The 22,199-nt window shown below is 52.5% G+C and overlaps 1 protein-coding gene across 2 annotated transcripts; it reads right to left on the reverse strand.

Annotated features, from left to right (window-relative positions):
- Positions 1-772: 772 nt before the first annotated feature.
- On the reverse strand, positions 773-21,208 carry TRIM27 (tripartite motif containing 27). 2 transcript variants are annotated; one of them, XM_066254204.1, is made up of 8 exons: positions 20,400-21,208; positions 18,874-18,969; positions 14,708-14,938; positions 10,092-10,114; positions 6,787-6,902; positions 6,626-6,658; positions 4,503-4,529; positions 773-1,599 (listed from the first exon to the last, which is right to left on the reverse strand). In XM_066254204.1, exons 1-8 carry the CDS (start codon positions 20,820-20,822, stop codon positions 1,004-1,006), a joined length of 1,545 nt encoding a protein of 514 aa, XP_066110301.1. In that variant the 5' UTR covers positions 20,823-21,208; the 3' UTR covers positions 773-1,003. The 2 variants fall into 2 exon arrangements, with proteins under 2 accessions (XP_066110301.1, XP_066110300.1); XM_066254203.1 differs by having other exon boundaries at positions 14,708-14,872; positions 20,400-20,966.
- Positions 21,209-22,199: the final 991 nt, after the last annotated feature.

Genomic DNA, 22,199 nt, shown 5'->3' on the forward strand with positions numbered 1-22,199 from the left:
TATGTTAGGTGATACATTTACTTTTATTCTTGGTCACTTTTTGTCCCATCCTTTTTCTTTCTTCCTTTACACATTAAATTCCTGTAATGTTACTTTGCTTGGTTTTAAATGGCTTAAAGTCCTATCTTGTATAAGTTGAGGTGTAACTAAACATGTAAATATTTTCACTATTTACCATGTCAATAGGACTCACCAGGTCGTTCCTTTTATGAAAACAACTTCTACAAGAATTTTGAAAAGCTCCCAAAATTATCTCAATAGGTGTAAGGTTGAAAAATGAGTTTATATTCAAAATGAGATGGACCATATATTGAAATTGTTGAAGTAGAGATGGTACTATATATATTCATTTTTGTGTGTGCTTCAAGTTTCCCATAATGAAAAGTTCAGTAAAGGTGGTGTGGGAGAATCAACAGAGCTCATTAAAGGCTGTTACTATTTTGACATTTCTTTAGTTTTGTTTTTAGACACAAACAGGAAAGGAGAGATGAGAAGCACCAATTCTTTGTTGTAGCACCTTATCTGTTTGACTGCATTCTCTTATGTGCCTGGACTATTCCAGCTGAGCCTGTGACCCCTTGCTCAAGCCAGCCACCATGTGGTCAGGTCTATGAGACCATGGCTCAAGCCAGTGACCCTGGGGTTTCGATCCTAATTCCTCAACATCCCAGGCTGATGCTTTATCCACTGCCCCACTGCCTGGTCAGGTCAGGCGACTACCCAGATTCTTTATCCCCTTGGACAATGTACAAAACCAGAAACTGTGACACACTAGAGGTGGAGAGCTGGTTTTTATTTCTGAACAATCTCGATGCTTCTATTATATCTCAGTTTTTGTGGGGAGAGGATGACAGAGAAAGTGGACATCCTGTCTTCCACTGCAGGGGCTGGGAAAGTGGTCAGGATATCCGGCTGTCAAGGACGGGAAATGGCAAGGCAACAAGATCCCTTACGCTTGGGGTAGAAGTAGGGTCAACGGCCCCTCTAGCCTGCGTTGACCTCCTCACGGGGAGGTCTCCATTGCATGACCAGGACTCCCAACTTGGCCAGAAAACCCCTCAATCCCACTCATGGGGCAGATGATCAGAGGGGCGGCACTCTTCCCTCCTGAGTAGCTCAGGCTGAAGTAAGGCCGGACAGGCCCGCAGAAGGTAGCGTGAGAGAAAGTAAAGGTGTGACACCTCTCCGTCACATTGTAGAAGGACACCTCACCAGCATCATAGTCCAAGAAAATCCCCACCCGCTGAAGAGGGGTGCGCAGGGGGAGGGCGGTCATTGGGGAGGTAAGAGCCCAGTACTCTTTCCCATACCACAAGGACACGGCCCAGAATCCGTTCTGGGGGGCAGAGGTCACCCCACCTTTCCTGCACACCGAGTCTTCACACACCCCTATGGTCCACTTGGCTTTATCCCCCACCTCCACCTCCCAGTAGTGCCTCCCGGCGACGAAGCAGGGAGAGCCCAGGACACAGGGAAACAGGTTGAACCGCTCGGGGTTGTCGGGCAGGTCCTGCTGGAGGTAGCTGTACCGGACTTGTCGCAGATTGTCAGAGAGGATCAGGCTGGGGTAGGCCGTGTCGGGGTCCAGGGTCACATCCACTGCGGAGACACAGAGGAGAAGGGGAGGGTCAGCGGAGGGTCAGGAGAACCCGCTGGAGAACTCCCAGCTTCCGTCTACCTGCTGGATAACAGAACAAGAGCACCCCCCCCCCCACGACAGAGGACAGGCCGCATTCACTTTATAATGAAAGACAGCCCTGAATTTAACATTCAACAACAACAACAAAAAAGACTGTTGGGATTTAGCTGTTTACCTTTCAAAGCCAGGATATATGGAAAAGATCAGGATTTTTTACATCTATTCCCTTTCTTTGACCTCTTAAGCCACAATATCCATGATAAACTGAATTTCCCATATACCGTATTTCCCCGTGTATACACTCCCATGTATAAGATGCACCTTGATTGTGGGGCCCAAAATTTGAAAAAAAGTTATATCAAGTTATTTAACTCGTTTTATTCATAAAATTCATACAACTCATCACTGTCAACACTCCCATCCATGAGCTTGTCCTCCTCTGTGTCTGATGACGAATCACTGTCTTCATATACTGTCTCGTCCTCAGTTCCATCTATGGCATTTGAAATGCCACAACAACTGTGTAAGATGCACCCAGTTTTTAGACGCCGAATTTTTCAGAAAAGGATGCATCTTATACATGGAGAAATACAGTACAAATTAGAGAGTTTTGGAACTGAGGAGAAGGAACTGGGAACCTGTAACAATTTTCCCACCTTTAAATTCACTCTTCTATATTCTCCATTCCCTAGGACCTCTACTCAGTACATGCAAATCCTATTCACCTTTTTTTTTCTTTTTTTAAATTTATTTATTCATTTTAGAGAAGAGAGAGAAAGGGGGGAGGAGCAGGAAGCATCAACTCCCATATATGCCTTGACCAGACAAGTGCAGGGTTTTGAACCGACGACCTCAGTGTTCCCAGGTTGACGCTTTATCCAGTGCGCCACCAGAGATCAGGCATCCCATTCACTTTCTTAAAATGTCCAATACATGGCCCACATTCCTCAACCAGCTGGAGCTATTTACACTTCCCGTCTTTAAATCTGAAACTGTGTATCGCCCACTTCTCTTGGTGGTTTTTTACTATCAACGCATCTTTCAATCATGTGGATTCTTCCTGCTTCACAGAGACAGACACTTTCATCTGCTCTTAAATCTTGTTCAGGAGAAGATTCCAAAACATACCCTGTTTGGTTGGCTCAGTGGAAGAGCATCAGCCCAGCATGTGGAAGTCCCAGGTTTGATTCCCGGCCAGGGCACACAGGAGAAGCGCCCATCTGCTTCTCCACCCCTCCCCCTCTCCTTCCTCTCTGTCTCTCTTTTCCCCTCCCACAGCCAAGGCTCCACTGGAGCAAAATTTGGCCCAGGCACTGAGGATGGCTCTGTGGCCTCTGCCTCAGGTGCTAGAATGGCTCCAGTTGCAACAGATCAACGCCCCAGATGGACAGAGCATCGCCCTCTGGTGGGCATGCCGAGTGGATCCCGGTCAGGCGCATGCAGGAGTCTGTCTCTCTGCTTCCCCCCTTCTAACTTTGGAAAAATACAAAAAAATTAAAAAAAAAAAAGATTCCAAAGCATTATCCCTCCAAACCAAAGCTCAGGTGGGCTACAAGAATCCTGCAAAAACCCCAGAACAGGCCACTGGGTAGAAGCAATCAAAACCCCAGACAGTCAGTTCTTGGTTCAACCACACCTCTCTCATGCCGAGTGTATACCTCATACCACCAACCAGACACTCAGCTCCAAGGACAGGACAGGGTCTTACATTACACTCTTTTGTTCCTTCTACAGTATCCTGCATAATGTTAGACAGTGTAGCACATAAACAAGGTGTTCAATTAACACTTGTTCAAAGAAATATGAATCACAAGAGAAGGCCTGCTGTCCGCTTCCTTCAGGATCCCACACAACAGAAAACGCCCAAGTGACTGTACAGAGTACACACACCTCAGGTTTGAGTGCCTCTGAGGACACAGATTCGCCCGGTCTGAACACCAGGTGAAGGTGATGGGTCAGGGGAGAGGTCGGCAAACTCATCAGTCAACAGAGCCGAGTATCAACAGTACGACTGACATTTCAGAGCCAATTTTTTAAAATTTAAACTACATAGGTAGGTACATTGTTATTCACTTAATTAGGATACTCCTAAGCTGGCCTTTGCCAGCACGTGGTATTTTGTGGAAGAGCCACACTCAAGGGGCCGAAGAGCCCATGTGGCTCGTGAGCTGCAGTGTGCCGACCAGGGGGTCAGGGGAAGGGACGTTTCAACTCTTGCACCAAGGAACAGAAATGTGACAACATGAGATTCCTAGACTCTCGCTGCACTAAGAACAAGTTTTGAACTCAATCTCTTTTTCGGAAGGATAGCTGTTTTTTACAAACCACACACTGCCCTGAGGCTGGACAGACAGAGCGCTGCTCTACTTTTGGGGGAGCTGCGATTTCATTCAGTAATTCTTCACAGCACCTATGCTCGACTTCCTATTTCAAAGGTCCATTCTTCAGCTCTGCATCACTGCAGGAGGCAAAAGCATCGCAAACACAGAGAAACAAGCAATGACTTTTCACCGCTACTGTTTATCATTTTTACACGTGAACCCTAAAGCAGTGCTTTTCAGTCACTGGTCCGTGGAAGGGTCCAGCAGAGATTTCACGCTGTTCCTCAGGAGTGGACCACCCTGATGGTGTAGGAAGATTATAAACCCAATGATCTCAGTCGGATTCGCTTATGCGCAGGGCGATTTCCTGCCTTAGCGATCCCTGAAATAATAATTCTATGTTCACCAGTCCCCAAGTATGAAAAGGTTGAAAACCACTGACCTAACGGATCCAAAACTAGGCAATTTCTACAATCGTCCAATACCGATGATGTTCATAAAAATTTGTACTTCTTTCCCCGCATGGTTTTTCTAACACTTACCTGAGTATAACTGAGCCTCTCTTAATTCTGAAAGAACAAGAGAAAAGAAGTTACGGAAGTCAGATATGTATTTCCAGGAAACACCCAACTTGAGGGAACTTTGGTTAGCGTCATAAAGCAGTGGTATCCACTAGAACCCTACTGTCAGCCACGCACTGATTTCCTCCTACACTGACTCCCCGTCATCCAGCTCTGAGGGGACGGGGCACTGGGAACTTGGGAGTGAAGGCATAACCACGAGTCTGGTCCGGTAGCCCACTGGGTCCAACTGAGCCAAGATCAAGGATCCCACCCTCCAGTGTGCAAGATGAGTCTACAAGGGGACACACGGCTCCAAGTGCATGTCACACACACAACTCTTGGCTGTCACAAGTCACCTGTGCTAGAGGCTGGGTGGCTTGAGTGACACCTACTACCACACTGGAGCCAATAAAACTATTTACTTAAAAGGCACTTTAGAGTTAACAAAAATAGTTTCACAAGCAGTTTTTTTTTTTTTTAGAACTTTTTTTTTTAGATTTTTTTAAATTTATTTATTTTAGAGAAGGGGGGAGAGAGGGAGGAGAGGAGCAGGAAGCATCAACTCCCATATGTGCCTTTACTGGGCAAGCCCAGGGTTTCGAACCAGCGACCTCAGCGTTCCAGGTCGACGCTTTATCCACTGTGTCACCAATGGTCAGGCTACAGGCAGCCTTTTAAGTAGCAGGAGAAGAGAAGTCCACAAGAACTAGACTGAGGAAGGTCACGTCCAAACTAACAGCTTCTGGGGTCATCCACCGTGTTAAGTGGAACTTCTCCCTGCTTGTTTTGCTCATGGACATGCGACCGTCCCCTACGTTGATGTTGGGAGGTACCAAGAGTATGTATATGAAAAAAAAAAGACACCGTGCAAAGAAAGACTCAGCATACATCACACATGAAGTTAACAGAGATGATGGGCTGTTGTCATTTGCAAAGAATAAGAACTAACCTATACATATAAAGATTTTATCGATTCCACCACACCGCCTAGGATTTTTATAATTGAATGTAGAGCCAGTCCTAACTGAATGTGGCACAGGAGCAGAAAGTTTTACATTGAAAGAGTTCTCCTTAAATATCTAGAACATGTTCTAATAAAATACACAGAAAGTTTATGACGAGTCAGACCCCATGCTTAGAGGCTTTAGAAATGGTACCTAATTTAATTGACTCCTTACAACCTTACAAGGGTCATAACTACTATTTTCCTTATTTTACAGAGGAAGAAATTACAAAAATACCTCTTTTTATTGCACTTCACCAACATGGAGGAGGGGTGTTTTTTTTTTTTTTTTTTTACAAACCGAAGGTGAGACCCTACACCAGTAAAAATATCACGACTGGCTGAAGGCTCAGATGGTTAAAGCATTTTTAAACAATAAACAATTTTTAAATCAAGGTATGTATACTTTTTTAAAAAGACATAATGCTATTACACACTTCAAACAGACAGTGTCATGTAAACATAACTTTTATATGCACTGGGAAACTAACATATTCGTGACTCGCTTGATTGCAAAATGTACTTTATTGCTGGGGTCCAGACCAAACCGGCGCGGGGGCAGTACCTCCGAGCTATGCCCACATGGTGCGGGATCCTCACCGCAGCGCGGGACCCGGGACCCAGGCGCCCTCGTTCCCGAATCCCGCTCCTCACCCCTTCCCTCAAGGTGCCGCCTGGTCAGGCTGCTCAGTGCCCCCTACACTGGTCAGCAGCCGCGCCCGCAAGCAGTAGGCACTCCGTAAATTGTACTTGTAAATTCTGGGTCAGCTGGAACGGAACGAGGACCGTTTCCGTTCACCCTCTTCACTAACTCCGGACAATCACTAATTCAGGATCCGTTCTGGGCTGCCTATTTTTCTCCTCTACCCATTAAGATTGAGAACTGAGTGCACAGAGTTAAAAGACTTCAAAATGAAACAAGAGGCTATTAACTGAAACAAACAAATAAAAAAACTGAACAGGGCAGAAGGAAGGGGTGAAATGCCAGGCACGCTGGGCAGTGGGGCTCTACCAGCCCTGCGCGTCCCCACGCGGCATTGCAGACGCCCGTCTCCCGGGAAACTCCAACATCAAACGCCCGTTAAGTAGACAGATTTACCTTGGATTTTCTCCATGTCTGACTGCATTTTTTCTAAAGGGGAGAAAGAAACGTCCATCAGTGTGCACCCCACGACCCGGCTGGAAAACGCAGCCTGCCAGCCGAGACCCACGTCCGAGCACCCACCCACTTCCCCTCACGGACACCGCCGTTCACGATACCTGTGAACTGCTTCAGGCTCTCCGTCATGAACAGACATTTCTGGGCAAAAATATGGATTTTCTCTTGCAGATCTGGAGGTGTGATCCAAGGTTCGGGGATCCGGATTCTTTCAGCCCTAAGTTAAAAAAAAAAAAAAAAAGAGTGACTCCCTTCCCCAACTCCATGACCTTCTATGACCTTCCAGGGCCTGGGCTGAACTGGCTAACCGGGGTCCAGAGTCTTTAAAAGCCCCTTTTCCATCGTCCCCTCCTGACTATGACCCTCTGGACCGGAAAATAAAGAAACATCTTCATTTTTTTAAATCCCCCAAAGCATAGAGCTCATGGCTTTTCACAGGGTTTACTGAATTGAATCGAATTGAACTGAATTGAAAGCCCGAGATTCCACAACAAAGTCCTGGATAGTCTCGATGGGCAATGACCCACAACCCTCAGGTTCCCAAACAGGGTAAGAATGACACCTTCAGACAGAAGGGTCCTCCCAGGACAGTACCCAACTGCCCACACCCTTTCAAGGGGTCCGTGGCAAAGACGGACTGCTCACTGCCTGCCCACAACTATCCCTTCTTCTTCCATCTTCCAAACCTGACGGGGTCCTAGCTGCCCAGTCTAGATGTGACCCTGCGACAGGGTTCTGACCAATGAGGGGTTCAAAAGCATCTGGCATGAATTTCAGAAACCGGCTTACAGAGAAAGGTGATGTGACGTATCTCCTTCCTGTGGCCGGCACTGTAGCAACTATCTTGATGACAGAGAAAGGACCGTGTCTTAGGGGGTGGGGGCAGAGCAGTGCAGGGAAGGAGCCCCAGTCTGGTGATCCCTGGACCCACCAGACCAGTCCTAGGCACGTCTCTTACGGTGACAAGTCCTTATGATGTTTCAGGTCTGAAGCCAATGAAATTGTGGACTCCCTACCCCACAAAGCCAAACCCAAGCCTTAATGGCATCAACGTTAGGATCCTGTTAGGTCAGAACCAGACTGACATCCAAGTCAAAAGTAACAAGTAGTATTTGCTGGGGGGTCAGCTGGCTGGGACGTTTGCAACGACCAACTCATCTCCCCCTCCCAGGGGCTCTCTCGGAAAAATCTATTATCCACGTGATTCTACGAACACAACCCCAAACCAGCCGCCATGTGCCCACATCACCAAGCTGTTTCCTCGGGCGGGCGGGCGTGTCCTCGCCCCCTGTAATCAGCTTTAGTTCAGCTCCCTCCAGGCCCGACTCCACCTCTGCAGTCCTCCACCGCACGTGACTCCAACCCTGCAGTCCTCCACCGCACAGGACTCCGCCCCAGCAATCCTCCACCGCACGTGACTCCGCCCCAGCAATCCTCCACCGCACGTGACTCCACCCCTGCAGTCCTCCACCACACAGGACTCCGCCCCTGCAGTCCTCCACCGCACGTGACTCCGCCCCTGCAGTCCTCCACCGCACGTGACTCCGCCCCTGCAGTCCTCCACCGCACAGGACTCCGCCCCTGCAGTCCTCCACCGCCCGACTCCGCCCCTGCAGTCCTCCACCGCACAGGACTCCGCCCCTGCAGTCCTCCACCGCCCGACTCCGCCCCTGCAGTCCTCCACCGCACGTGACTCCGCCCCTGCAGTCCTCCACCGCACGTGACTCCGCCCCTGCAGTCCTCCACCGCACGTGACTCCGCCCCTGCAGTCCTCTACCGCACGTGACTCCGCCCCTGCAGTCCTCCACCGCACATGACTCCGCCCCTGCAGTCCTCTACCGCACGTGACTCCAACCCTGCAGTCCTCCACCGCACAGGACTCCGCCCCAGCAGTCCTCCACCGCCCGACTCCGCCCCTGCAGTCCTCCACCGCACGTGACTCCGCCCCTGCAGTCCTCCACCGCACATGACTCCGCCCCTGCAGTCCTCTACCGCACATGACTCCGCCCCTGCAGTCCTCTACCGCACATGACTCCGCCCCAGCAGTCCTCCACCGCCCGACTCCGCCCCTGCAGTCCTCCACCGCACGTGACTCCGCCCCTGCAGTCCTCCACCGCACGTGACTCCGCCCCTGCAGTCCTCTACCGCACATGACTCCGCCCCTGCAGTCCTCCACCGCACATGACTCCGCCCCTGCAGTCCTCTACCGCACGTGACTCCAACCCTGCAGTCCTCCACCACACAGGACTCCGCCCCAGCAGTCCTCCACCGCCCGACTCCGCCCCTGCAGTCCTCCACCGCACGTGACTCCGCCCCTGCAGACCTCCACCGCACGTGACTCCGCCCCTGCAGTCCTCCACCGCACGTGACTCCGCCCCTGCAGTCCTCCACCGCACAGGACTCCGCCCCAGCAGTCCTCCACCGCACAGGACTTCACCCCTGCAGTCCTCCACCGCCCGACTCCGCCCCTGCAGTCCTCCACCGCACATGACTCCGCCCCTGCAGTCCTCCACCGCCCGACTCCGCCCCTGCAGTCCTCCACCGCACATGACTCCGCCCCAGCAGTCCTCCACCGCACAGGACTCCGCCCCTGCAGTCCTCCACCGCACGTGACTCTGCCCCCGCAGTCCTCCACCGCACAGGACTCCGCCCCTGCAGTCCTCCACCGCACGTGACTCCGCCCCCGCAGTCCTCCACCGCACGTGACTCTGCCCCCGCAGTCCTCCACCGCACAGGACTCCGCCCCTGCAGTCCTCCACCGCACAGTCCGCCCCCCAGGCCTCTCCGGCTTGCCTGCACCACCCTGCCCTATAATCGCAGCTGTGCCTCCTCTGCCTGGCTTCTTGCCTCCCCCCAAGTCCACCCTGTTCAGTCCTGTTCCATCACCCGGGGAGCGCTTTCTTCCTCACGTTCTGTCTGATGACACAGGGCGGAAATAACGAGAGGAGGAGCCAGGATCCAGGTGTCTCATCACTAATTACACAAGCAAGCTGGCCATGCCCTTTCGGGCCACCTTTTCCCCATTAAAGAAGAGAGAGAATGAAAGAGAAAGGATCCTGGAATGTTTAGGATGCAACAATCCTAACGTGCCCTTGCACTCTGCCAAGTGCCTGGAAGCCCCCACCCTCCCCACGGACGTCCTCAAAACCACCCGCAACCTCCCCAGTGGGCCCCACACTCTGCCCACTCACCCCACAATCGGTCAATAATCCCGAGTTCTAATGAGAGGAGCCGTGGTCCATGCAACTTCCTTGTGCACTAATGACTCTGTTCAGGGACAGGCATGGTATGTGCCCATTGGGCAAGATGGGCATCTCTGGCTTTGGGCTCCTTTCAGGATTTTTAAGTAACAGGAGACAGGCTTCCCCTGCTTGACTTTAACACGAGGGAGAGAAAGACACTGTACCTGCTCAGTGCGTCCCCGATGTCCTAGGAGAGAAAAGAAACAGGATAATCATGAGAAGTCGTTCGTATCTAGTTTCCTTTCACAGACGTTTGCTGAACACCCAACGATGGGCTGCCGGTCCTGGGAGAAACCGGGGGACCAGGAGCACCACTCACAGTCAAGGAGGGAGACACCCAGGACACTGGGCCACACTACTCGCTACACAGAGCTTCCTCTGTCCTCGTTCTGCAACAGGCTCGAGAACTTCAGGATTTCAAACTTACTAACTCAGCATCTCCCCTCAGACCACACCTGGGCAGCTGGCTTCCCAACACTCTCTACTGTAAAATTATTTCAAGTTCACAGAAAAGCCGCCAGCAGAAAGCGCTCCTATATACTGTGTACTCTTTACACAAATGCACCAGGTTATTATAGACAAATGTATCCTTAGAACCGTTTGAGACATCACTGTCAACCAGATTTCCCCGTGTATAAGACGCTCCCATGTATAAGATGCATCTTAATTCTGGGGCCTGAAATTAAAAAAAAAAATGTATTCCATAAAGTTGAACTCAAGTTTTATTCATCATAAAATTCATACAACTCCTCATCAATGTCAGAACTCCCATCCATGAGCTTGTCCTCATCTGTGTCTAATGACGAATCCCTGTCTTCACAGATGGCCTCGTCCTCAGTTCCATCGAGGGCATTTGAGATGCCACAACCACTGGATGAGATGAACCCAGTTTTCTAACCCCAGATTTTTCAAAAACCGGTGCATCTCATACATGAGAAGTGCATATATTATACTCCTTGACCACTTTATACTTCTGTGATCATTTCCCAAGTACATTTTCTTATGTTAACGACAAGCTGAACACTGATGTTTAGCTAATCCATATTCTAATTTAACCAATTGACTTAATAAGTTTAATACAGCCTAGTCATCTTACAGAATGACCTTCCATTTGGGTTGTCAGATCTTCCCTCACAACTAAATTCAGGTTGTACAACCTGTGACAAGCAAATGCTGGAACCTTCAAAAGGCACACAATATTTGCTTTCTGCTTACTACTGATAGCTGCTATTCTCCGCTGTGTAATTAATAAGTAACCTAAAAGTGACCACTCTGAAATTATGTTAATATTTTGCAATTTCTATTAACCTTTCCTTCCTTAGATATATTGTCTATCAAAAACTATGGTCTGAATTAACTGTCATTATACAGGTTGCCAATTTGTCGTTTTCAAAAGTCAAAATTCCTTGTGTTACTTCGTCAACATACCACTACTGAAAGGGAGAATCTTCCTTTCTTATTCATCAGTAGTAGGGACTCATAGATTCTCACATTATTCCATGGGTTATAGATAATTCATCACTGTTCTCATTTTTGGCACTCATAAAGTCTGAGACTCGGCCGGAGAGAATCTGTCACTCTTTTTCCCATCCCCGTATTTTCTGGTGGATGCTTCCAGTCATTTAAGACTACATCCTGGAAACCACATTGTTCACAGGTGTCGACCTTCTTCTTTACTGTTGCCTAGTATTCCACTGCGTGTGTGTGTGTGTGTGTGTGTGTGTGTGTGTGTGAAAAATAAATGACTCCACCCCTATGTCAAACATCCAGAATAAGCACACCCCGGGAGACACAGAGCAGATCAGTGGTTGCCTGGGGCTAGAAAGGGATCTGGAGGTGGTCAAAGGGTTCTGGAACTAGCTGGTTGTGGCAATTTTGCAAACATTCTGAGTTGATTAAAAGCTACTGAGTTATACGCCTTGAAATGGCTGACACAGTAAATGCCTTGATTTATTTTATCATCAACAACAACAAACCCTGAAGTCCATCTTTCAAAGCCTGAATCCTGGATGAGCCTAACTACCCGAGTTCTCCAGGCCTGTATCGGAGCAGTCATGGCCTACTGCTCCCAGGATAATCCCAAATTCAATGAACAAGCCCACCTCTCACAAACCAACTGGCTTTACTGTAAAATGGTAATTCCAGAACTTTCCCACACTCCTCAAAGCTCATATCTTCCCTAACAATCCTGCTCAAGGAACACCCTGCACTCTCACTATGAAAGAGAATGAGCCCTGGCCGGTTGGCTCAGTGGTAGAGCGTCGGCCTGGCGAGCGGAAGTTCTGGGTTTGATTCCCAGCCAGGGCACACAGGAGAAGCGCCCATCTGCTTCTCCACCCCTCCCCCTCTCCTTCCTCTCTGTCTCTCTCTTCCCCTCCCGCAGCCGAGGCTCCACTGGAGCAAAGTTGGCCCGGGCGCTGGGGATGGCTCTGTGGCCTCTGCCTCAGGCGCTAGGGTGGCTCTGGTCGCGGCAGAGCGACGCCCCAGATGGGCAGAGCATCGCCCCCTGGTGGGCGTGCCAGGTGGATCCCAGTCGGGCGCATGCGGGAGTCTGTCTCCCTCCCCGCTTCTCACTTCAGAAAAATACACACACACAAAAAAGAGAGAACGAAGGTCACCAGGTTTTTATGAAGCCTCACAACCTGCCTGCACCACAATAGAGGACCTTCCAAAACCAACTCCCACACGTGCTGTAGTTCCCACCCCTCTGCCTTCTAGGGAACAACCCTCCGGTGACCAGTCCCCATCACTGTCAGAGCTCCGGGGACTGTCCTCACCTTGGTCCTCCTGACACAGGCTCTTCTTCCCGCGCATTCTTTCAAAACTGTATGTAGTTTCTTCAGCACCCCTTCCCAGGACACCCCACAACCCTCCCTCATCTCCGAGAATTTCCTTACACCTCCTTCAGCCTTTGACTCCCGTAGTCTCCACTCAGCACATCGAGTCCCCAGCTCTCTTCCTAACGGGCCCTGCCCAAGCTGTCCCACAGAGGCCATCACAACGGCCATGTTTTCACACTCCATGAACACTGGCCCTCCTAGTATTTCTTTTCTTTTTTTTTTTTTTGCATTTTTCTGAAGCTGGAAACAGGGAGAGACAGTCAGACAGACTCCCGCATGCGCCCGACCGGGATCCACCCGGCACGCCCACCAGGGGGGGATGCTCTGCCCCTCCGGGGCGTCGCTCTTTTGCGACCAGAGCCACTCTAGCGCCTGGGGCAGAGGCCAAGGAGCCATCCCCAGCGCCCGGGCCATCTTTGCTCCAATGGAGCCTTGGCTGCGGGAGGGGAAGAGAGAGACAGAGAGGAAGGAGGGGGGGTGGAGAAGCAAATGGGCACTTCTCCTATGTGTCCTGGCCGGGAATCGAATCCCGGTCCCCCACACGCCAGGCCAACGCTCTACCACTGAGCCAACCGGCCAGGGCCAGCCATGTTTTCACACTCCATGAACACTGGCCCTCCCAGTATTTCTGATGTCGAAACACCCTCCCTGACTGCACTGTGCCTCTCTGGTCACCTGTTCCGTTCTTTTGCTAGCAAGAAATACCAGTGTTCATAAAAGCTTAAAGCGAACCCTCCTCTCTTCTCACTCTAAAGCAGGAGTGGGGAAACTTCAAAAAATAAGGCCCGACAGTCTGTCACAGCTGAGGTTACAGTAGGAAAGTAAGAATAGATAAAACATAATAAAGATGGATTACGTGCCAATCACATATATGGATGATAGAATGTGAATTTTACATTTTCACACACATGAAATACACTGTCCTGATTTTTTCCAACCACTTTAATCTATGTAAGAACCCTACTGACCTCACGGGACATACAAGAACAGACGGCAGGCCCTGGCCGGTTGGCTCAGTGGTAGAGTGTTGGCCTGGCGTGCGGGGGACCCGGGTTCGATTCCCAGCCAGGGCACATAGGAGAAGCGCCCATTTGCTTCTCTACCCCTCCTCCTTCCTCTCTGTCTCTCTCTTCCCCTCCCGCAGCCGAGGCTCCACTGGAGCAAAGATGGCCCGGGCGCTGGGGATGGCTCCTTGGCCTCTGCCCCAGGCGCTAGAGTGGCTCTGGTGGCGGCAGAGCGACGCCCCGGAGGGGCACAGCATCGCCCCCTGGCGGGCAGAGCGCCGCCCCTGGTGGGCCTGCCGGGTGGATCCCGGTCGGGCGCTTGCGGGAGTCTGTCTGACTGTCTCTCCCCGTTTCCAGCTTCGGAAAACTAAAAAAAAAAAAAAGAAAAAGAAAAAAAAGAACAGAGGGCGGGCATAGTTTTTCATGGCATTAGTCAGCAGCTCTGGTACTGGTCTGTTCATCGTGTTGTTATCTGATCACAATATCAGGACAGCCATTTTAGGAGAGCTTCTCCACCCCTTGTCCCCAGTCCCTCAGACAGTGCCCAGCCCGGAGCAGACCACTCACATGTGTTTAATGAACTCGTGAATGACAGGCAGGCATGCCACCCTCCCTGTGGGCTCGCTGGGTAAGGGCTATGCGGCTGCAGCCCCTGCACCGGGAGGGTCACACCACAGGACCGCTGGGACTGACCACCCCTGCACCGGGAGGATCACACCCCAGGACCACTGGGACTGACCACTCCTGCACCAGGAGGGTCACACCGCAGGACCCCTGGGACTGACCACTCCTGCACCAGGAGGGTCACACCGCAGGACCCCTGGGACTGGCCACCCCTGCACCGGGAGGGTCACACCGCAGGACCCCTGGGACTGGCCACCCCTGCACCGGGAGGGTCACACCGCAGGACCCCTGGGACTGGCCGCCCCTGCTCACCTGCAGGAGCTCCCGGGTGGGCTGCTGCTGCTTCTCCTCCAGCTGGGCGATGAGGCTGCTGAGCTGGGAGATGTTGCAGGAGAACTGGGTGATGGCGCCGTTGATGCTGTTGTAGATGGCCAGGTCCAGCTCCTCCAGGCGGGCCAGCAGGCGGTACTCCTGCTCCTTCAGGGAGTGATACATCTGCTCAAACTCCCAGATGATCTTCTCCCTCTCCATCTGGGTCAGGCTCTGTGCACAGCGGGGGCAGGGAGGAGAGGGGAGGTTCGCCTCTGCAGCCCCCCCACCGGCCCCCACTCGGTACTCCCCGACCTCACCGCTGCGTCCTGTGCACTGAAACAAGCATCTGGTTCCCTCGCTGGTTTTTTTCCTTCAATCTTAACTGACTGACTGGGTCTAAAACAGCCAAGAACTACATTATCCCAGTGATAATTAACACACAGTTGCTAACGCCAAGAAACTCAAGTCCAGTCAGAGTGGGGTTCACACGACACACGTCATCATAGACAGACGGGTAAGTAAAAATGGGGAGACAGCCTGACCAGGCAGTGGCGCAGTGGATAGAGCGTCAGACTGGGATGCGGAGGGCCCAGGTTTGAGACCCCGAGGTCACAAGCTTGAGCGCAGGCTCATCTGGTTTGAGCAAAGCTCACCAGCTTGGACCCAAGGCCCCTGGCTCGAGCAAGGGGTCACTCGGTCTGCTGCAGCCCCACGGTCAAGGCACATATGAGAAAGCAATCCATGAACAACTAAGGTGTCACAACCAAAAACTAATGATTGATGCTTCTCATCTCTCCATTCCTGTCTGTCTGTCCCTGTCTATCCCTCTCTCTGACTCTCTCTCGTCTCTGTAAACAAAACAGAACAGAACGGGGAGACAGCTGTGGTGGGAGGAAGTCGGCACAGTCTTCTCACCGAAGCGGAGGTCAGAGAGTCGGAGAAGAACCAGGAGCTCACCGTGCGGTCCAAGACCAGGAGAGCATTCCAGGTGGGAAAAAAAGGGCACAGGTCAAAGAGGGGGAGAGAAGACACAGCTTCCGCCCAGATGGGGCCACATAAACCCTGAGGGTAGAAGCCAGAAGTAAGAGACCAGCGCCCGCCTTGCCTGGCGGGCTAACGGGCAAGGGCTTTGTACAACGGAGAGCCACGAAAGGCTGTCTGGGAGGCGGCATGACCAGACAGGTGCCCACGGAGGATGGTCGGGAACCTGCAAACGTGATTTCTACAACAATCCTCGGGGAGCCCCTTCCAAGGGTTTCCTTCCACCCTGCCCCCTCCCAGGTCATCGTGTAATTTATCTGCCAGTTTCCCCACCCACCTCCCAGGAGAGGGCCCTATTAACACCGTGTTCTAAACAAAGCTGTTCTAAACAAAGCGTGAGCAAACCTCTCTGGTCTACCCCCCTCCACAACCCCCACCCCAGGCAAGTTTTAGTGGGACGCAGCCACACCCGTAAATTATTTACATGTTGTCTTTAAGCTGCTCTGGGGCTACAACAGCTGAGTGAGTCCTTGTAACAAATGACATGGCCACAGCGCCAAAAATACACTGCTCACAAACAGGAGAGGGTATCTTACTGCTTCATACCCATTCTGAAATATCCCTTCATTTCTGTGAGCAGTATGTTTACTATCTGGTCCTCTCCAGAAGGCTAGCTGACCTATTTCAGACTTCCGAGAGCCTTCCATCAGTAACCATCCCTCTAGCCGCCCTCCTTCAAGGCTCCCTGAAACACACCACACACAAACACCTTTGTTTCAAAATCCATTTTAAGGCCCTGGCCAGTTGGCTCAGTGGTAGAGCATCAGCCTGGCATGCAGGAGTCCCAGGTTTGATTCCCGGCCAGGGCACACAGGAGAAGCGCCCATCTGCTTCTCCACCCCTCCCCCTCCCTCTCCTTCCTCTCTGTCTCTCTCTTCCCCTCCCGCAGCCAAGGCTCCATTGGAGCAAAGATGGCCCAGGCACTGAGGATGGCTCTGTGGCCTCTGCCTCAGGCGCTAGAGTGGCTCTGGTTGCGACAAAGCAATGCTCCGGATGGGCAGAGCATCGCCCCCTGGTGGGCATGCCGGGTGGATCCCAGTCCGGTGCAGGCAGGAGTCTGTCTGACTGCCTCCCTGTTTCCAACTTAAGAGAAAAAAACAAAAACAAAAACCCATTTTAAGCTTGTACCTTTTTTTTCAGCTGGGGAAGTCTTTCCAAGATTTCCAAGACAAAAAATGATAAAATGTCATCTTAGAAATAAAAAAATTAAAGCTGAGAGAGACCTTAAAGATCAACTAATTCAGTGCAGTGTTTCTCAAAAGGGATGTTGGCCCTGGCCAGTTGGCTCAGTGGTAGAAGTCCTGGGTTCAATTCCAAGTCAGGGCACACAGGAGAGGCACTCATCTGCTTCTCCCCCCTTCCCCTCCTCCTTTTCTCTCTCTCTCTCCCCACTCCTGCAGCCATAGCTCGATTGATTTGAGCACACTGACCACTGGTGCTAAGGATGGCTCAGTGCAGCCCCCGCCTCAGGTGCTAAAAGTAGCTCAGTTGTGAGCATGGCCCCGGCTGGGCAGAGCACTGACCCCAGATGGGGGGTTGCCCGGTGGATCCCTGTCAGGGCACTTGCTGGAGTCTATCTCTCCTACTCTCACTTAAATTAAAAAAACAAAACAACAAACAGGATGCTGTTGGCACCCTGGTGGAGGGGTAACTCTGGCTGGCTTGGGATGTAAACTGCAGAACATTTAGCATCCCTGCCCCACCCTCCCCCAATCACTCAATTCTCAAGTGACAACCAGAGAAACACAGGCACCACTGAAGGAAAGGACGGCAGCAAGACTAGCCTTCTGAAAAACCAGTGTAGCCCCATTTCACATACGAGAAAACTGAGGCCTCAGGAGGCTGCGTTATTCTCTCCATCTATCCAACTGGCTAGTGGTCAGAGTCAAGAAGTATGTCCAGGGCCCTGGCTGGTTGGTTCAGCGGTAGATAAGAGTGTTGGCCCAGCGTGTGGAAGTCCCGGGTTCGATTCCTGGCCAGGGCACACAGGAGGAGCGCCCATCTGCTTCTCCACCCCTCCCCCTCTCCTTCTTCTCTGTCTCTCTCTTCCCCTCCTGCAGCCAAGGCTCCACTGGAGCAGAGTTGGCCCAGGCGCTGAGGATGGCTCCATGGCCTCTGCTTCAGGCGCTAGAATGGCTCTGATTGTGGCAGAGCATCGCCCCCTGGTGGGCATGCCAGGTGGATCCCGGTCGGGCACATGTGGGAGTCTAACTGCTACCCTGCTTCTCACTTTGGAAAAATATTAAAAAAAAAAAAAGTATAAGTGTGTCCAAATACCCTGACTATCAGAGAAGGGCTATCTCCTTTCCTTGACAATCCTCCTGCAAAGAACAAGGTTATGTGCTTAATAACCTGACTCCACCCAAACTCACTGGAAGATCCTCCATCCATCAGACCTCGGGGAGCTGAGGTCTCAGAGGCCTGAACGGGGACAACAAGCACAGCCTCTAAGGACATCGTGGGCACAAGATCCCCGTCCCAAAGCTCTCGGCTACCCTCCAGCCAGGACGGGCACTTCTCACAAGACGGTGTTTACATACCACTAATCTAACAGTTTGCTCTCCACATGCAAATACCTGCAATCGTGGAAAATTTTAATATTTATTGTTCAAAAAACAAATGTTTTAAAACCCAGAAAATGGATTTTTTTAAGTACATACTATAACCGTCTCTGTACTTTTTGTCTTGATTTTTCAAAATAAAACCCCCAAATACCCCTATCACAAACTAGCACATCAGCCCCTTGCCAAGGCCCTGGGAGACCAGGGGAAGGAAACACAGTGAAACCTTCAGAAATGAAGTGTCGTCAAGAAAGCGAACACCCCCACAGGAAGTAGCACGGGGCTCAGGCAAAGCCACTGTCAGCATCTGCCTGCAGAACGGTACCCAGGGATGCTAAGAACCTCATCTACATCGGCTCTGTCAAGGGTCAGCCCTGAGCTTCCCAGGGCTAGAAGGTGAAGCTTCTGACAGGTCAGCTCTCTGGGGGGTTCCAACCAGCCTATGGCCTTGTTTCACCTGAAGCCAGAAGTCTGGGCGACAAGGTTGAGGAAGGAAGACCAGCCTGACCGAGGAGAAAGCAGCCAGCGGCAGCGACAGTATCTATGACCCGCGAAGACCCTTACCAGGAGTTCGGCTCGGGCCTGCTCGCCCTGTGCCCGCCGCCTCTTCTTTAAATCCTTCACCCTTTTTAAGTGATCCAGCTGGTTCTGAATCTGCTCCTAGGAAAAGCAAACACAGTCGGGCCATTCAGGACCAGGCCCTTAGGCTCAGCGTGGCTATTCTGCTCATCACACATGCCACCCAGTGCCTGATGCCAGGTCCCAGGGTTGAGCCTGTCCCTGGACCGCAATGCCATCACCAGGACACGGGGGTCCCTATACTCTCCCTTCGGCAATTTGTGTTTAACTTAAACAGCGAGTCCACGACCTACCTGACCCTGGAAAGACACCACATGGTCTAGTACAGCGATTTTCAACCTTTTTATCTCGCGGGACACGTCAACTGATTATTAAAATTCTGTGGCACGCCTATATATAAATATATATCATATATATATATATCATATATTTTTTTTTTCCCTCTGATCAGACAAAAAGAAAATAGGTATAGTTTTGATTCGTTCATACCGGATGGTTATCAGTGCTGTGCTGGCTGTTGTCGTTATTTTGACATTCTAAGGAAGAAGGGGTCAGGGCCCCTGACTAAGAAGTCAGGTACTGCATGGTTTAAGGCCCTGGCCTGTTAGCTCAGCCGGTTAAAAGCGTCCTACACCGAAATGAGAAGGTTGTGGGTTCCATCCCTGGTCAGGGCACACAGAGCAGCAGCTCAATGTTCCTGTCTCTCAAAAGGAAAAAAAAAATTCTTGTGGCATACAAGGTTGAAAACCGCTGGCCTAGTGGATATGTGACTCGACTCAAAAGGCTTTCCACGCCGTAGTTCTTCCGCCACAGCCAAGGAAATGACTTGGTTTCCCGGTTACTGTTACCGTTCAGCTGTACTATTACTATTCTCTGTTGGTTCAACAGCTCACAAAAGGGCTCCTCCACACAGCACTTCATTTCACTTAACCTCACAGTAACTGTTACCTTCTACGGGTCTGAAGGGTAAAGTAACTTCAGCAGTCTTTCCCTGAGCTTCCAGAACAAAACGGAGCCCAAGGCCGGGCCGGGGAAATGCTTCCGACTAGGTGGTGACCTGCTTGATGCGTGACTGCCGGTGGAACTTGTGTGAGGGTCTGAGAGACCCACTAGAGGCCCAAAGGAGGACGCGCGCCTCTGAAGCCTGCTGATACGGACGCGGTGTCACGAGCACACCTCTCCCACGACCAAGGGCGGTTTCCGTGGGGTCATCCATCTGGAGGATGGGGGCCCCGCGAGCTGGGGTACAGGAGGAAAGGCGCATGGGCGGCGGGAGGGGGCCTTGTGGCTTCCTCACCATCTACAGGTTTTCCTCCCCAATCTGAGTGCCCGGACTCTAGTGCGGACAGAGAGGAAATGACGGCTGTGAACACACACGTCCGGCTCAGCCATTTTCTAGGCGAAAAAAAAAAGGAAGCCTCTCGGGCTCTCACCTCCCTTTGTCCGGCTCCCCCCGCCACGCACACACAGACACACTGCCCACTCCCCAGCTCCGCGCGCCCCGCGCGCACCTTGAAGCCCTCCACCGCCTCCTCCAGCGGCAGCACGCTGTGGCCGCGGTGCTCCCGCGAGCGGTCGCACACCACGCAGATGGGCATCTGGTCCTCCTCGCAGTACAGCTTCAGGGGCTCGCGGTGCTTCTCGCACACGCCCATCTCGCCTCCGGGCCCCGACGACGGCCGCTCGGTGCGCAACTGCTTCACCAACTGGGTCACGTTGGCCAAGTGCCGGTTGGGCCGCAGGTGCCGCTGCGGGAAGGTCTCCCGGCACTGCGGACACGACACGTTGGTCTCCGCCGCGCCCCAGCAGCGAGTGAGGCACGCGCAACAGATGTTGTGGCCGCAGTCCAGCATCATGGGCTCGGCAAAGTACTGCAGGCACACGGGGCAGGTGGTCTCCTGCTGTAAGCACTCGGCCACGCTCCCGGAGGCCATGGCGCGGGCCGGCGGGGGCGCACGGGCATGGGCCCCGGCGCCCCTGTCTGCGCGGAGCCCAACTGGACCGCGCTCCCCGCCGCGGGTCGCAGTGCCTGGGCGGCACCGTGGGAAAGCGAGCGGGGCCGACGGAGGGCGGCGCCTCCCGGGCCCCGGGTTCTGACGCGCCCGCGCGCTGGAACCACGCGGTGGCCGGGCCGCTCCCCGCGCCGCGGAGCCGCGCAGAGCGAGCTCGGCACGACCGCGGCCCCACCAAGTCCGGCGGCTACGCCACGGGGGCGCCCCCGTGGGCCGCGCGCGCCAAGGAGCGCGGGACAACGTGGCCGCGTTGGAGCGGATCCCGGGGGGCCGCGCAGACCCCACCCCGGCGAGAGCGGAAGAGGAGGCACCCGGGGCGGGGCTTGATGGGGGCCTCCCCGGCGGCTGCAAGTCTTGGCCTCCGGGACCTAAGCGGTTTACTTCCTCCGGCGGAGGACGGAAGAGGTCGGGTCACCCACTCGTGGACGAAACGCGCGGGAGCACAAGCCTCGGGGACTGGTAGCGGAGGCAGGCAGTGTCCGTGGGGTGCGGCAGTGACAAAGAAGCCCCTGTCTGCGCGCTGCGGACCCACCGCCGAGCTCCCGCGGCCGTGGGCCTGGACCCCGCGCCCTCGGCTGGGTTTCCCGAGTGGTGCCCAGGTCTCAGCTCCGGGAGCGGAAGAGGCCTCCGCGCTGGTGTGGGAATAACAGGCATCTGGCCTCCCCAGGCCGGACTGGGGTAGCGGACCTAGCCACACCTCATCTGCAGGACTCGCAATTTTGTTTCAAGAAAAAAGGGTATCAGACGGCAACATTCCGGCAGGACAGAAACCGAGTCAGGCTACTTGCAGCTGTGCGTAGGCAGATTGTTTACCACTCTGAGCGTCAGTCTCCTCTCTGGTGAGACGCGAATAATGATACTCCAACGAGGAGGGCGACTTCATTACGTCCTTTGCTTCTTTGACCGTAAGGGTGTTTATTTACTTAAAAGGAAGGAAAAGAAAGGAACCCGCTGCGTCAGTTACACTGAATAGGACCTAACGTGCTTGCTCCTCCCCGAGGTGCAGGGAGACGTAACCCCGCGGTGACCTGGGTTCTTTTCATTATCCAGTCGAGTTACAAGTCGTTTGAGTTGCACCCTCATCCCTGCTGTACTTCTTCCGTTTGCTACAGTATTTATTTTGTCTCCTAGATTTAATGGCCTCTGGACAGCCTTGCTTCGCTTCTCTCTCATACTTGGCCTCTGTTCATTTTCATTTCCATGACTATCCTCTGACCTAAATTTTTTCAATTGTCCATTTGCAAAAGTTCTTTTTGTGGGTTTTTGTTGTTGTTGTTGTTGTTGTTTTAGTGAATCAGT

This window comes from Saccopteryx bilineata, chromosome 1 (assembly GCF_036850765.1).
Source record: "Saccopteryx bilineata isolate mSacBil1 chromosome 1, mSacBil1_pri_phased_curated, whole genome shotgun sequence".
Classification (NCBI taxonomy): domain Eukaryota; kingdom Metazoa; phylum Chordata; class Mammalia; order Chiroptera; family Emballonuridae; genus Saccopteryx; species Saccopteryx bilineata.